The sequence below is a fragment of the Emydura macquarii genome, unplaced genomic scaffold (assembly GCF_026122565.2).
Source record: "Emydura macquarii macquarii isolate MOO-44397 ecotype Brisbane River unplaced genomic scaffold, CSIRO-AGI_Emac_v2 contig_1644, whole genome shotgun sequence".
In the NCBI taxonomy this organism is placed as follows: domain Eukaryota; kingdom Metazoa; phylum Chordata; order Testudines; family Chelidae; genus Emydura; species Emydura macquarii.
In genome coordinates, this window is record NW_027131781.1 from 4217501 (window position 1) to 4233635 (window position 16135).

Genomic DNA, 16135 nt, shown 5'->3' on the forward strand with positions numbered 1-16135 from the left:
GTATTTATATTAGGCATATTTTTCATTGTTAAAACTATCTTGTTTACCTTTTCCAAGATCACATTATTGCATAGTCTCTGCAACTATAAAACAAACCTAACCAAAAACAACTTTACAGTCAATGCCGCTACTTTTGCACACAGTTCATGAAAAGTGAAGCATCTGGTTTTATGGCATGTTAAGAACAGTTTTAAGAGTACTCAACATAAAATGTTTTATCTTTCTCTATTCCCCTTTTTGACCTAACAGGATCAAACAGTCTGTTTTTCATGCACTGCGGGGAGAGAGAAATTGGGGGGACCCATTAATCCTGAAAAATGTAAAAATGCAGAGGCTGCATTTAATGTTATCATGTTATTAGCATATAACATTTGAATGAAAACTTAAACAGTTTGTTTATTAAGGGACCATTTTAAGGGTAAATTGAATATTCTGAGACCATGAATAGGATTATAATGGCAGCTCTCTTACATTTTGCTCATCAGTCTCTAGAACTCTAGGAAGGACTTAGATAGTGATATGGAAAAATATTATGGTGATGGACGCTATTGAAAACCCTGATAAAGGCAGGCAGACAAATAAATTACATTGATTAAAACAGTATTATATGTTTAGATTCCTTAATTATCTGCTCGTTTTCATCTGAGAGGTATCAGAATTTAAATCTTTCACCAGTAATATCCTTTCATGGTGACCTGAGAAGATGTATTTGTGTTTAAATGCATGACCAGATTTCATGGTCATAACTGTGAGACCCTGTAGGTCATAAGGTTTTATAAGTATTTCCTTCATATCTGGAATTCTGTGAATTTGCACACTCTTATTCGATCTTGGATATTTTTTAAATGTATATTTTCTTTGTTATCCTTAAGCACCAGTTATTACACGTGACAGTTCATAACGGAAGGAAAAATGAGAACTATGACACTAAATTTACCTAAAATAAAATAAATCCACAGTATGTTCTTCAGTTTATGGAAAAAGTCACTTGTAGTTGGATAAGCTACTCCATAAACTGCATTCTCCGAATGACATTTTTTAGGCTGGTTGCAAATGCAAAAGTTTTCCTCATGCCTCATCTACTATTTAATCAATGCCTCTGGTTACGAAAAGCAACTTTTGACAGACCACCAGGTTATCTTTTTGTCGCCATGGAGATACTGTTGACGGGAAGTGGCTGAGAGGTCCTCTACCAGTCCCTTTCACATTATATTCACAAGCACAATGAGAAAACGCAAATGAATACACCTGTGTAACTTGGAGAAGTCATTGGCTATAGCTTTCATTTTCTCTTTTACTCTCTGGAATTAGTATTTGCCCTGCAGCTCGTGTTTGAGAGATTTGTTGGTGACCTAAGTTAGATCTTCTCATATCAGTTAACAAATTTACTCTTCCATATATACTGCTTTTTAAGACAGTGGATTTTTTAAAATAGAAAATGGTCTATACTAACAAATCATAGTTACATAAGTATATTTATTTTCATAATTGCTGCAGTTCTGGATTCTCACAGTGCACTTGGCTTATTTTTAAAACTAAACTTTTGGGACCAGCTGCAACAACAAATATTGTCTTCATACTGACAAATGACACATACTGCCCCTGCCTCTGCCATGATATATATGGAAAAAGGAGCTTTCTTTGTGCACTCAGCCTCTACTGTGTTTTCTCTTTTTCACCAGGGTTGCGAGTTATTCTTAACCCCACTTCAGGGACTCCGCACAGGTTCTCAAAAAAATTCCTAGATGGAATTTTGAAAAGTGTTGAAAGTCAATAGGACTTGTGCTCCTAAGTCACGTTAGGCACTTTTGAAAATCCCACCTCCTGTCATAAAGTCTGTAACTGACAAACTCCGACCACCAAGTCAGAGAATGGAGGACAGAATCAGGAGAGAGATACTGAAAGAACTGTTCTGAAAAACCTCTCAAACAAAAAGGCTGCCCACAATAACATTTACAGTCTTACAGTTTTAAATACAGTTACATAGTTCTTATTTTCCCAGAACTCTGCAAACAAACATATATAAATTATACATAGGGGTTATTTCATTCACCACTGGACTGCAGCCACCTCACACAGCAATCTATTTACCAGAGTATAGTAACACAATCCAATAGTCTACGATAGGATGTCAAGAAAAAAAACTATATAGTTAAAACTGCAGAAGGAATTTAAGAGCCAGCAGTGACTACCCATGTTGGAATACGACCAGTGCCATTAACACCATTGCTTTTGTGAAAAGGAACTACAGGATTTTTAATGGTCACATGAGGATGTGAAAGATGGTGGTTTTAGTAGCAGTGTGCAAGCGATTTTTTCAAGGATAGAGTGCTATTTTCATACACACAGATTAAACTTGTCACCGCACATATGTAATGGGTATAATACAGGGTAGAGTAAACAGTTCAAGTAGAATATGCACAACACAGGAAATACAGGAGTGGATTTGCTAATTATTTAGTATCAGCTCATGTTCGTGAAAGTTCAGAGAAACTGAATAAATGTCGGTACTACAGTGATGGAGACTATGTAAGAACCAAGACAGATATTTCATCACCCCTCTGATATCAGTCCACAGGAGTCCCCCAAACTGTCTTGGGCACTAGTGGCTTGATGCAGCCTTGCACTGTGGATGGGGTCTGGTGCCTGGTCCTTGGAGTCATCTGCAGAGGTGCTTTATGGCCAGTCATCGACCTTCACTCCTCCAGAGGGCCCCACTAGGCATGGCGATTGCTCGCAGGTAAGCCACTGGAGAGGGGGGAAAAGCCCACCCCCTTTCTCCATTTCCAGCCACCTGCTAGACTAAACGGCAGGGGCAAAACTGTGAACTACGTACTAACAGGTGCGTTAGGAAGCCTGCCACTTGGCGTAGAGACAGAAAGAAAGAATTTCCCATCTTCCATTGCTATTGAGTCAGGGACAGGAGCAGGCTGCTTCCCAGCACCCGCCCCAGAGCAGGGAGATGTCATCAGGAACAGTGGTCCCATCAGGCAGCCCCCAAATAAAGAAAAAGATGGGGGGAGTGGTCACCCACAAAACTCAAAACAGGGAGTGCCAGACCCCATCCTCAGGTCACCAACCTCCTCCCCCAAAATCATAATGGATGATGGTAACAGCAATAATAATAACATCGAGAGTAAGGCATTAGCTATTTAACAGGAAGTGTTAACCCTTCTCCATTACATACAGAACACACAGAAGGTCACACAGCCCAACAGCAGTTGGCTCTCATGAGTACCATAGTTTGTTAGGGTTGGCACTTTGGTGACTTTGTCCTCTGGGACAAACATGTTCCTCATGATGTTGAAGTAATTCCATAAACAGTGATTTATTCCAGCAATGCTTGGAACCACTGGGGGTTAGTTCTATGCATTCCCATGGTCTTTGCTGCCTCAATTTTTCTTAGAAACTTTCTCAACATTTTATTTAAATCCTAGGAACTGTGCTGTTGTTTGGATCTACACAGTGCTCTACACTTTTGGCAATTTAAACTCTGTAGATTACGGCAAGAGAACAAGGTAGGGAAATCAATTTGGGGAAAAAATAAAAATAATTAATCTATTTTCATTATACAAGATGCATGAAGGACAAGTAATAAACAAACAAACAAACAAACAAAGGCAAAAGGTTGAAAAATATTAGGCAACACATCCATCTGTGACTGTGGCCCATCCAGGAAAAACTGAACTCTTTCCAGTGATCCATATGGTCAACTATAATACTGAAATATTGAATACAATCTTGAGGATGCTTGAAAAGGAGTAATCCAGAAAGCAGCACAATTTAGGTATCTGAAAGCATGGCTAGGAGCGTGTCAGTTTATAAAATTTATTTTTAATCCTGAGATTGTCTTAAAATTAACCAGATTTTCCTAATTAAACCTGGGAATAAAATGATAAGGTTTGAAATGAACAGAAGTATGCTGTCCATGCACTTAGGAACTCTCTGCTCCATGCCACTTATTTTACTGTCATGGACTTAGCTGTCCTTCCTAAAGATGTGAGTAAATTGTTCCACAGAAATTGCAGATGAACAAGGGTGACAAAACACAAGAATGCCCGGCTAGCCTCCCTTAATACAGCAAAATCATTCACTAACATCCTGGGCCTTTGGTCCAGAATATATAGCTCTCAACCATTTCAAGTAATATAACCCAATGCCCAATGACAAGATTGTCACTTGCACTATGTGCAGGAGAGGCTGGGAACATCTGACACTCGTTAGTCCCTTGCCCAGGCTACCTGCACACCAGCCTGTGTGTGAGGGTGAAAGCAGGCTCTGTGGAGTTGTTACTTCCCTTCTGCCCAAGTAGGCAGAGCTGGGCAGCAGAGCTAAGCCGGCAAAGGAGGGACAAGTAATCTGATTCTGATCTGAAGGGCTCAGAATCACAATTCCTTCGTGAGACATCACGTCTGCATCTATGGTAGAAAAACAGGTAACATGGAGCAAAGAGCTGATCCATATGCAGACAGCTTGCTTCTGTTCATTTCAAACCCTATAACTTTGTTCCCAGATTTAATTACATGGGCTAGGAGCAATGCCTCTCTCTAGTCCCAAATAAACGGGATCACAAAGAAGGCTGGAAAAATATGTTAGTTTCAGTAAACCCAATCAATTTTGATGCTTTGTAAATGGCTATATGGAAAAAAGCCAACAAACTTCCTTTTTATCAGTTACTGTTTATACCAGTTCATCTACCGAGGCTGCAAGCAGAGTTCAAACAGTCACAGCAAACCAGAGGTTATCTGGCGACTAGGCTTCGGCGCCTCCTGCATGAAGTCCACGTCTCACTTATAGACACAAAAACATGTGTGGCTGAGACCAAGTTCAGGATCAATTGAACCTGCATATTGTACAAGTCAGAAACCTGAACCCTCTTACAGGCAGACTTGGTGTGGCTAGAGACCGTCAGCACCAAATCCTGAAGATAAAGCAGTTTGATTCAGTGCAAAATCCTGTAATCTCACCGATATCTGGTCTTCCTGCAACCACTCACTACACATTCAAAAGTGGCGTTGCATGCTCTTTGGCTATGTTGCCAGGATGAACAAAAATACCCCAGCACATTGTGTTCTTAAATTCTCCATTCGACGTGAAAAGGAACGCACGCCTTGACTCGCCCAGTGTTGCCCTTGGGGCTGCCCTAGAGAATCTGAGAACTTCACTGTACAATGCCTGGTACAATACTATCAACTGTGGTTGCTTTGGCTGAAGCAGTGATCCTCAGTAGACGATGCACGTTTGCTTGCTTGCTTGCCTTTATGACAGAGAGAGTCTGACCCTACAATTTTTTTTTGAGCTCTCATTCAAATATTTAGTTATTCAAATATCAGACTTTATTCATGGCGATACACTTACATTCATGGTAACAGTGAAGGAAGGAACATTTCCTCTAGTACCAGCCCATGCAAGGGATGCTCACACATTTCTAACTATGCCCTGAAACAAATTTAAATATCTCCTTTCTTTTTCATGTTCTCTCCTTGATAAGGAATTTACTCTTTATGGCAAATGCCACCTCATTTGAGGATCTTGCTTGATTTACATAATCACAAAGGTTCTAAAAGGGCTAATCCAACATTCAAAGGCCAGGATACTAACCTCATGTAATAGCAAAAGTCATGTTACTTTCATGACAACTTTCTCATCCAAATGACAAAAAATTCAGAGGTTAAGCGCCCATGGCAAAGCTCCTAACCACATAACAGCTGAGGTACTGACCGTACAAACACTATGAGGGTGCTTATCTTTATGCTTTGAAATAATTCTATTAAAGTCAAAGTGACTAGTCATTTGTTTAAAGTTGACTTGAATGAGACTATCCATGTGCTTTAAGGTAAGCACACATACGTGTTTGCAGGATCAGGGCTTCCAATACTTCAGGAAAAGCTGTGGAATAACTTGGTACAGTAAAAGTGATCTATAATAGGTACAGAATGCAAACGCTGGAATCCCATTCCCAAAGGTGGTAAAATGAGAAAAATGGAGCAGAATTCATGGTTTTAAATGGTTGCCTGTGATTATTATAGTTAAAAAGGAATAATAATTAAATATTGCAAGTTAACAACCCATCTAGATAAGTATGTTGTAGATTAGGGTCTACCTTTTCCCCAATTTCAAATCTGGATATTTTAATCAAAGATATTTACTATTATTAATTTTCTCATCATATTGATAAGCAAATAAGATATACAGCTTACTTAATACTTTTAGCAGTTTCCCACTTGCTAACCAACAGTAGCTCTACATTGTCATAAGGAAAAATAATCTGTAGTAAAACTAACACTCTGTCCTGACTATACAATCATTCCCAAAAGCTAAATCTATTTTATCTATGAATTTATGATTTCTGGTTGATATAAAAAAAAATCCAGGTAGAATAGGTAATGATTCCGCATAGTGAAACCTATATTAAGAAATCAGTCTACATCTTCAAATAGAAGATTACAGAAAACATTTTCTGTAAAGTTTTGCAATATATTATAAATGCAGGAAATAGTATGTGTGAAAAACCATGATCTTTAAGTTATTTTATAATAATTTAATATGGAAAACAGCACTATTTTGTCATTAGCATTTGAACAGTGTTTAATGTCTTTTAAATGGTTCAGTATCATGATGCAAGTGGAAGATAACATAGATTTCTTTTTCACGGGGAAACATGCTGTAACTAACCTTCAGTTTATTCTTACAAAATAAATGAATGCTTAAATGACATTTCTGTCAACTAAAAAAACCAACAATAAAATAGCTACTTCATGTGCCAAGTTAAACTAATTTTTTTCCCTTTACAACCTGCTCACATTTAAATGAAACTAGGCCAGATTTGATCAATAGCATAAGTTACATATAACAAAAAGAATCTTAGCCGATGCTAATATAGGGATCCAAAAGCAATAACTTCAACTAAAAACACACCGTTATTAGGCAAACTTTAAGATATGGCAAAGAAATTAATCTGATTTAAATGGAAGTGGTTGGAGAAGTAGCTTTTTGATCTGCAATTAAACCTCACTACTGAAATCAGAATGAGGGAAGAATTTGCGCAAGCAGGGCCAAAACCAAAATTTTATATTAAAAAAAAAAAAAGGCTTTGGTATTAGTAATCAAAAAGCATTTGCAAAATCTATTCATACTGACAAGGGGCTAGATCCTTAGCTGTTGTAAATCAGCATAGCTGCACTGACCTCAATGGAGCCACACTGATTTACTCCATCTAAGGTTCTGGCCCAGAATGTGTAGCATACATGACATCATCTCTCCAATGCTTTCATATATAGAAATATGGTAAGAGCATATATCTTTCATTAAGAGCAAGCAAGAGTGTTCTTGACTTCTATACTTTCTTATAAAAGGAACCAGTGACACGACTATAGTGAATGTAAACTCCAAAATCTTTTATTATCCACTTATATTTTCCTTGCAGTGGAATTTAAGAATGCCTCTTCATTGAGACAAGTAATATGTCATCATTTTGCTGAGCTAACAGGCCTGACAGTCTTGTCTCTTTGAGTTAAGGACACTACAGCTCCGTTTCTCATATCATTGGGAAAATCAAGGTGGAAAAGGCTGGCAGGAAAAAAAAAGGGGGGCGGCGGTGAAGAGGGGGGGAATTAGCCAACTGGCAGTAAGTTCAGCTCCTTTTTTTTTTTTAAAACCAGTGATAAATTTATTTTGCCACAAATTTCTTTTTTCTTACCAAAAACAACCTCAAATGAGATCTTTCTTACTTTCACTGCATTGTATAATAACTTATTTGAATGCATGTCTTTTGTATTTTAACAAACATCCTCCTCTCTATTCACCATTTATCTTGTCTTTTTGATCTTTTTTCTACTTATCACGTTCTTTATTTGAAACAGATTTTTAACAGATAATCTTGATCGTTATAACAATATCTTGCTTGCATTTTATTCAAATAATTCTTAAAAACAGCTTAAAAAGCCGTTTGGAATAACATCAAGCTAGCCATCAATCAAATGAAAAAATTCCGCTGGCGGTTGTATAAACATCAGATCAACTCTGATGTCTTCAAGGATTTCAGAGTGAACCATAAAAAACTCCATTAACTTCTGACAAAGAATGCAAATTAATCACAACATGGGGTGAAATGAAATTAAAGGCTCTTTTCTAATCAATGACAAGGCAGGATGAAATATTTGTTACTCTCTCCCTGCACTCAGGCTGCCTGGATGTTTGCACTTTCCCTCCAAAGACCCAAATGTAAGGTGTGAGCACAGATTCACCCACAGTTGCTGTTTAGCCCTCCCCACCCCCAGAGCTATCTGCTTACAAGTCGCTGAGATCCACAAAACACACTAATCATCTGAATCTCAGGTGCATCCAATTTGTTATTCACACTCTCCCATGCCAGTGAAAAGCCTGGCGCAGACAGATGCACCAGGAACCTTAAATGACAGTTTTGGCCTCCGGAAGTGCGATCACTACAGCAAAATCTAGTACAGCCTCCAGGTGAAATGTCTGGAGCTCCATATGGAGCAGGGAAAATTAACAACAAGATGAAAATCGCTGCAGCAGCAGGGAGTCTGAATTTTTTGGAAAAAAAAAATAAAAAAAAATGTAAAGATGAAGAAAGAGAAGTAATAAATTAATGGGGTGTGAAAACATTCAAAGCTTTACAATACCAGAGGCACTATTTGCTCAGAATTTTTTTGGGAGGTGGGGGGGTATAACAGGGAGGAAGGGCCTTTTTATCTTTTCTTTCTTTTTTTAAACTTCAGGTCATTCTGAAGTAATTTATTAACTAAGGTCTGGAAATGTAGCCAAAGGAAGAGAAATGTTTTTATACATACAAAAGTACTTTAAATACATTTGTTGTAATCTACACTTTCCAATAGTTTATTAAATGCCTCGCTGTTGAGTGTTGCCTGTTTCTTTAGAATGTTTCCCTAATGGATGCATCATCCTTTTAATCCACTGCATCACTGTAAAGTGTGAATAGAAACTGAGAATATTTAGCAGGCGATTCTTTTCATTTCTTCTAAATTGCATTATCATTAAACAACCCATTGCCCTCTATCATGTTTTTATTTAATTTACTGAATTTGGATCTACATGATTAACTATACGTCTCTTAGTTTCTTCAGTCTCTGCAAATCCTCAGAATTTCAACTTTAAATTTAATTAAATAATCAAGTGAAAATACTGTGAAGTTCTTCTAGTTTTCTGCAATTTCTTCTACACAGACGCATACATTGCCCCTCTAATCACATTAAATTACTGTTAAACGTTTAAAAGAAATCTAAAACTTAGTTACCCCTGAGCCATCTTCAGTTATCTAAAATGCTGACACTATACACTAAGTACTGCATTTGATAGAAGGGATTTTGATTTCATTTTTAAATGTTTACATATGAAGGGATTTTGATTCTAAAGAGTCTGTTTTTCCTCTCTGTGTGTGCGCAATTCCCATTAGCGTTAATAGAGTTATGCAAACACATCAGGGGAAGAATATACCCTTAAGTGCTTATGTTTATATCTAGAGAAAATCCTATGAGCGTCATAGTCTACTTCTTCCAACAGGAATTTTACATTAGAGCAAACAAGTAACAGCGCATCACAATAATGTGCCTGGAAAAAACATTAAGCAATTCAGAAAGTTACTGAATTTTCACTAACTAGCTTGCTTGTATAAAGTTTTTGTAATAGCAAGGTCTGCTCCTGTTAGCACTGTATTTCATTTTTTTTTTTGTATAAAATTACACCTTTGAAAGAGAACAAACACAAACCATAATATATATTTTTAATTCAGAACACAATCCTCTGAACACTAATGCACATAGACAATTTTACTCACAAAAGTAGTTGCTTGCATGCTTAAGCAAGTGCAGAATAGAGCCCTAAATGGAAATATACATGACTAAATAATGTTCATGTGATAACTAAGTAAATGTTTGTAATCTGAATGCTCATAAAGTGCTCTGAACGTGAAAAGTGCTAAATATTATCATTAAAACATATAGAAGCATGAAAATCCATCCTTTACTCTTACTGGTATATGGGTAAGAGATAAGAGGGAAAGTTAAACCTCCTTTCTGAATTTCTTGACTATTGTCAGTTTCCATATAATCATAAAATTTGCATTATATGGCTAAAATAAGTTAATTTATTTGTTTAGTTATTTTCTGTTTTAAATAGGAGAAGAATAACAATTCTTGTAGGCATGATTGTAAAAATGCATTAATTTGTCTGAGAACAGGGATGATCCTGCATACATGGTTAAGACTTTCCATATTGATACAGAAGTAACAGCTCCAGGCTATTTGGGGACAAATTCTGCAAACACTTCTACATGTCAGTAACCTTACTCATGTAATCAGCCTCAGTGAGCTGAGTGGGACCTATTCAAGTAAGTGTTTGTGGGATTGGGCTCTTACAGTGATGTAAATATATCTAGTTAGGCAGTTTAAAAAAAACCCCAAAATACACAGTACTCACTCACCAGCTCACAATGTATCTTTGTGCTATTATGATCAATGATGACAGTACATATTTAAGATACATACTATTTATATTAAAAAACACGTACAGAAAATAGTTGCTTTAAATACTTACCAGCCACATTTCAAAGTTTCACTTTCTTGGCTATTTTATGTTAAAAAACTATTGTTTTTAAAAAAATGCTGAAATACTAAAAAAATATCAATGCTTAATTAGAAGAGCAAAAAGTGTCTTAAACTGCTCATTGTGTGTTTTGCTCCTAAGATGAAAATATATTGACACTGCATTTGAAAATATATAATCAGCAGACAGAATAAAATTTCAACACCATACAAACTAACCCCCCTCTTCCCAATGCGTCTATGATAAAAGCCGCAACCCATAGTTAATTTTTTATGCAGTTATATACCAATGTCTATAACAGACATGATGATACTGACATGTTGTGACTATTAGAGAGACAAGGTGGGTGAGGAAGTATCTTTTATTGGACCACAGTGATGTGACTGTCACTCTGAAAAAGGATGCTTTTGCACAAGAACATCTTTTTGGACTTTCTTTCGTAGGAGAGGGTTAATTTAAAAATATAGATTAAAACCTCTAAGCTATGTTCTGCTAAAACATTAAAACTATTTCTCTCAGTCAGCAAACACTTTTCTCCACAGCGAGTACGAAAGGGGAAGGTTGGTATATTTTTACATATGCAGAACCTTTAGAAGTCCATGAAAGTGTCGGGAGAATTTGCTTAAAACAGTTTACAAAAATAGGAAAGAGAATGAGTGCCATCCTATTATTCAATAACCATGTTTGTGAGGCATCTGCAGAATCTAACCATGCATAAATTAGTATGTGTAATACAACAGTTATTTGCATAATAATAGCACGTTAATAGATGCTTAAAGAGCACAAACCAACACCACCTTTAAATCAGACATGCCTCTAGGCACTCCAGTCTGTACAGACCAAAATACTTGGAAACCAGTGGTCATAAAACATATGAAAGTATAAAAAAAATTCAAATAATTCATTATACCACCCTAACTTTTTCACTTTCTTCTTTCTCTTCTTCTTCTTCTTCCAAAAAGAGGAATAATTTTAAGAATGACACAACAGCTTTGTATTTTGGATTTTGTCATCCATCTTGCCGTATTATTTTAGAGGTCAGAACTCTACCTGAACTGGCAATTATTTTTGGAGACTCATGACTTTAGGAATAAGCATATCAGGAAAAGCCAAATTCTCCATGGATGGGATTTTTCAAAAACGCTCAGTACGGGTCTTACTTTGCCCTCTCTGAAATTAATGGGAGTTTTACCATGGACTTCAATAGGAGCAGAATCAGGCCAATGCTGAGTTTGAAAAGTGCACCCAATATGTAAAATATTGGGCATTTTATTAAATGAGAACATTAGGAATAAAAACAAACAAACCATTTCATCCACACCATATATTTAATTCCTGAGGGTCTTAAACCATTTTGCCTAAATTCATAATCTGAAAGAAAAATTAAAAAAAAAGAGGAGCTACCTCTATGTTGCCATAAGAGTATTATTGGAGTAATTAAAAATATCCTTTAATCTCGCAATAAAATCATCATCATCATTTTCTCCATCCTCCCAAGGGAAAAAAGAAATAAGAGTTTGAAAAAAAATAAAATAAAAAGAGATAGACTTCTAAATGACTCCTTAAAGATATCACTTTTCAATTTAACAGGACAGATTTATTTGTATGTGGCTCAAATGTTCACAGTTGCTCTCTGCACCTTCATACATAGGAATGAATGTCACAGTGGCAAGCGGCAGTAATGAACAATCTTACCTGAGGATATGGAAACCTCCCAAGAGCAAGCTGAGAAAGAAAATAATATTTGTCTAGTTATATAGATTTGCATGGAGGGCATATTTTCTTAAAGAAAGAAAAGTATTCAACTCTCACTATTGTACAAATTGCAAAAAATATATGTGAGCAAAAATAATCCTGAGAACACGGTAAGAGCTGTATTTAGAATGGAGTCATTCACAATGATTGTGCTTTCTTTACTAACAAAATAAAGGTTTTGTTATCAAGTTTGCACACTTTTTATTTTAACTTACTCAGCAAAAAAGTCTATACCGCCAGCTAGCATATGCCATGTCCCAGTTTTCTAAGAGCTCCTTAAATGAAGCCACTGAGTCTCCAAGCAAGGCAAATGACAATGAACTTTACTAACTATATCTGCAATGCCTGGGTATCTGCACAGCACTCACTAAACTCCGTGAGTTCTGTCTTAGCAACACTGGGCTTAGGGTAAAACACGGGTTGGATCAGAGGTCAGTCTCCTGCTTGGTTGTTTCAGAGTCTTTGGCCAGGAACCTGGGGGGGGGGGGGGGGGAGGAAGAGCACATGGCATTCACAACATCACACGCTATATTTTCTGTAAATATAATTTAGATTATATACAAATTGCCAAAATGTGTTTTAAATGGTAATTAATACATTATTATGGATTCCTATTTTGATGGGAAAGTAACTTGAGATGTGCAAAACTGTCCGTGGTTGGTATTTCACCCTCCAGTCATTTTGTTAAACTACATTTTTAAAAAAAATCATTTTGGTCACTTTAAAATGATCAGACAAGATAGGATCTGTGACTGCCATTAGCATGGGCAAGATACTTAATCTCGCCAAGGTTTTTCAGTCTAGACATAAAGGCCAAAACCAACAGTTTATTACCTCAGGCAAATACCTCATGAGGGGTCAGTCAACACAAGCTGTGCCATAAATACTTTTCTTAGGGTATGGCACAAAACAGGTATAACACAACTGTTGTTGTGAGGCTTAATTAGGTCCATAAAACTTGAGCTACTCAGAGGAAAAGGCGCTATGGAAGCAGTATTGCCGATCCTGATCAGACAAGGTCTTGAGACATTTGCGTAAGAGATTTATGTGACAGACCACAAAAAAGAAAAGGGAGCTCTTATGTGATCAGACAACTCAAAAAGAGAGAGACTTTGCTGTATTTAGTTATTATCAGTAATAAATTTCTATGGACATGCAAATATAATGAGCTATAAAAGAGCTACTAGGTATGTACAGTAACTTTTGTGTGTATTTATTACATATGTTATGGGAGTTGCACATGATAATCTCCATGCATCACTCTGATGATTCACCCCAATCTTTTCTAAATACCATACCAGTGGGAGTTTGCATCGTGATTGAGGAGGAGCCATTAAGGGTCATATCATTAATGTATTGTTTAAGGGTCCGTACTAACACTGACATGACCAGACAGTAGTGGTGCAGAGAAACAGTGGGCTATTGCGTCATTCATCATTCTCAGACTCTCATTCAGATTTTTTTTTAAACCCCAAAGGAAATTACCTCACCAAAAATTAATGCTAAGGGCTCGATTTAAAAATCACAAAAGTGAGGAAATGAAAAATTAAAACCTCCACTGAGCCCTTAATTCACCATAGGAAAAGGGACTATAGCACACATAATACGTATCATTCCACCCTCGGATCACTAAAATCCCTCCTACAAACTCAGTTCTGCCATGCAGCCCCCAACACTAACCTGCACCATAATCTAAGCTCACTTCACACTAGAGATGCAATAAGGCAGATCAGAACCCTATCCTCACCATCCTCTGAAGAGAAGAAATCGAAGCTGATGTCTTCCTCTGGGTCTCTTCTGTGTCTGTCTTTCTCTAAACTCTTTGGGGGCAGAAAGTGTCCTTAATTTTCATTTCTGATACAGCATTGAGATTAGTGCTGCTGCTGCTTAGCAAAATACACTCATCAACAGCTCCAACAAGCAAAGCAAAAAAACCATGAGGTGAAGCTGGAGGCCACATCTCTTTATATCACTTTTGTCTGCCTCACAGCTTTGACCCTTCTTGGCTGGCTGAACCGGGTGAGACACAACCCACTAAGAAGAGCACAAGTACCTTCTTCCCTTCAGAGCTGAGAGTGTCACTCAGTGAGAAGCTTGACTGTTAGGCTAGCATAGACACGTGCAAGTTTTAGGCACAATGGAGCTAAAGAGAAAGGAATCCTGAATGTTCTTACTTTTGGGGGTTTAAGTATTACCATGAAATATTATATTAGCACCGTTCCAGAGGGGTAGCTGTGTTAGTCTGTTTTCAGCAAAACAACGAGAGTTCTGTGGCACCTTAAAGACTAAACACATTTATTTGGGCATAAACTTTCATGGGCAGAAAGCTTATGCCCAAATAAATGTGTTAGTCTTTAAGGTCCCACAGGACTCTTGTTATTTTATATTAACACAAACACACAAAACTATATCATCTCACGATATAGCAGGAGGAAACGTACAGGTATACACGTAAAGCCAAGGTACATAGTCAAAACCCTCACTGACTTCAATCACAATACCAGACACTGCATTTCAGTCCCAACTGCTAATCTTTTCCCTAATGGGAATGGGACTTTTGCCTACATGAGGACTGTGGGACCTGTCCCAAACTGTAGCAGAATAATTGTGGAACTAATTTTCCGGCAAACAAATAAAAACAGGTAAGAGAGTTTTGAAAAGACAGGAATACAGGAAGAATAACTTCTTCAGAGGCTGTAATCAGTTAGCAAAACAAAACAAATAAAACCTAAAAACAGATTTCTACAGGTAAAGAGCTTCACTGACAATTGCAAAACAATACAACAACAAAGCAGAATGTGACAGTTCTGTGCCTTCTAGAACCATCATTCAGTTGATCTACTCAGAGGGCTTTTTCCCTCCCGAAGATTGTCAAGGTATTATAAATGAAGAAACTTACCAAAGAGTATGTAATCTTCCCTGAAATAGCCTGCAGATATGTCACTGTACTAAATGTGTTTCAGATTTAATGAAGCTTTAATGTCCTTTTTAATTTTGCCTGTTTCTATATCACCAGGGGTCGGGCAAGGCAATCAGCACTCAAGAGGGTGGTTTGGTTTAAAACTAGGAAAAACTCATTTGCTTATGAGTTGCACTGTATTTTCTTAATTAAATTTACTGAGTAAAATGGTTTAAGTTCAGCCAACCAATGACCTCTGGATGTAGATTTAGATTTATAAACAGGGTAACAGTTAAAGTAAAAGGAAAAAACAAAAACAGACAGACACACACACACAAACAAATTAGAGCTATACCAATAAGGATTTTGTACTCTTAATTATCTTTATTAAAGAAGTCATTTAAACATAAGCAGCATAAGCCCAATGAAAAATGCAAAGGATATCAAGTACAGAAGCAGAGGTAATCTATCAAAAATTCTCTCCCATCCGCTACATTCACATAAGGGAATTCAGGAAGGGTTTAATTTTTTTTTTTTTTTTAAATCCTAATGGGTTTAAAACAAAACATTTAAATTCTGAACACTTAAGGTCAGGAAAGTGCTGAGTATTGTACATGGGCTTTGATATTATGAAGAGGGAGAGGAATGCCATACTCTGAGGGCCTGATTCTCATTTGGAAGCATAAAGGTACTTTAAAGCCACTGTAAATTATATTGCCAGAGTGGTACTTAAGGGCCCTAGTATAAATGCGAATTAGACCCTGATAGGATCTACCAGCCAGGAATTTGTTTTTAAACAATGCTGAAACAACCACGTTTCAGTCCCACTGCTTAATGATTTTCCACTATCCTCATGCTGCTCACAGGTGTCAGAACGCATCACACTTATTTACATAT

General features: G+C 37.0%; 1 protein-coding gene across 8 annotated transcripts in view; it reads right to left on the bottom strand.

Moving 5' to 3' along the window:
- MAP2K5 (mitogen-activated protein kinase kinase 5) overlaps nt 1-16135 on the bottom strand; it is a 185876-nt gene that overhangs the window by 54510 nt on the left and 115231 nt on the right. For 4 of the 8 annotated variants that reach the window (XM_067555516.1, XM_067555514.1, XM_067555513.1 and 1 more), the window contains exon 17: nt 12280-12309. The exons of 3 other annotated variants lie outside the window; for them this stretch is intronic. In XM_067555516.1, coding sequence (XP_067411617.1) covers nt 12280-12309 — 30 coding nt within the window. Of the gene's footprint in view, nt 1-11881; nt 11956-12279; nt 12310-16135 lie in introns of those variants that run through there. One more of the 8 variants, XM_067555518.1, reaches the window with a different exon arrangement.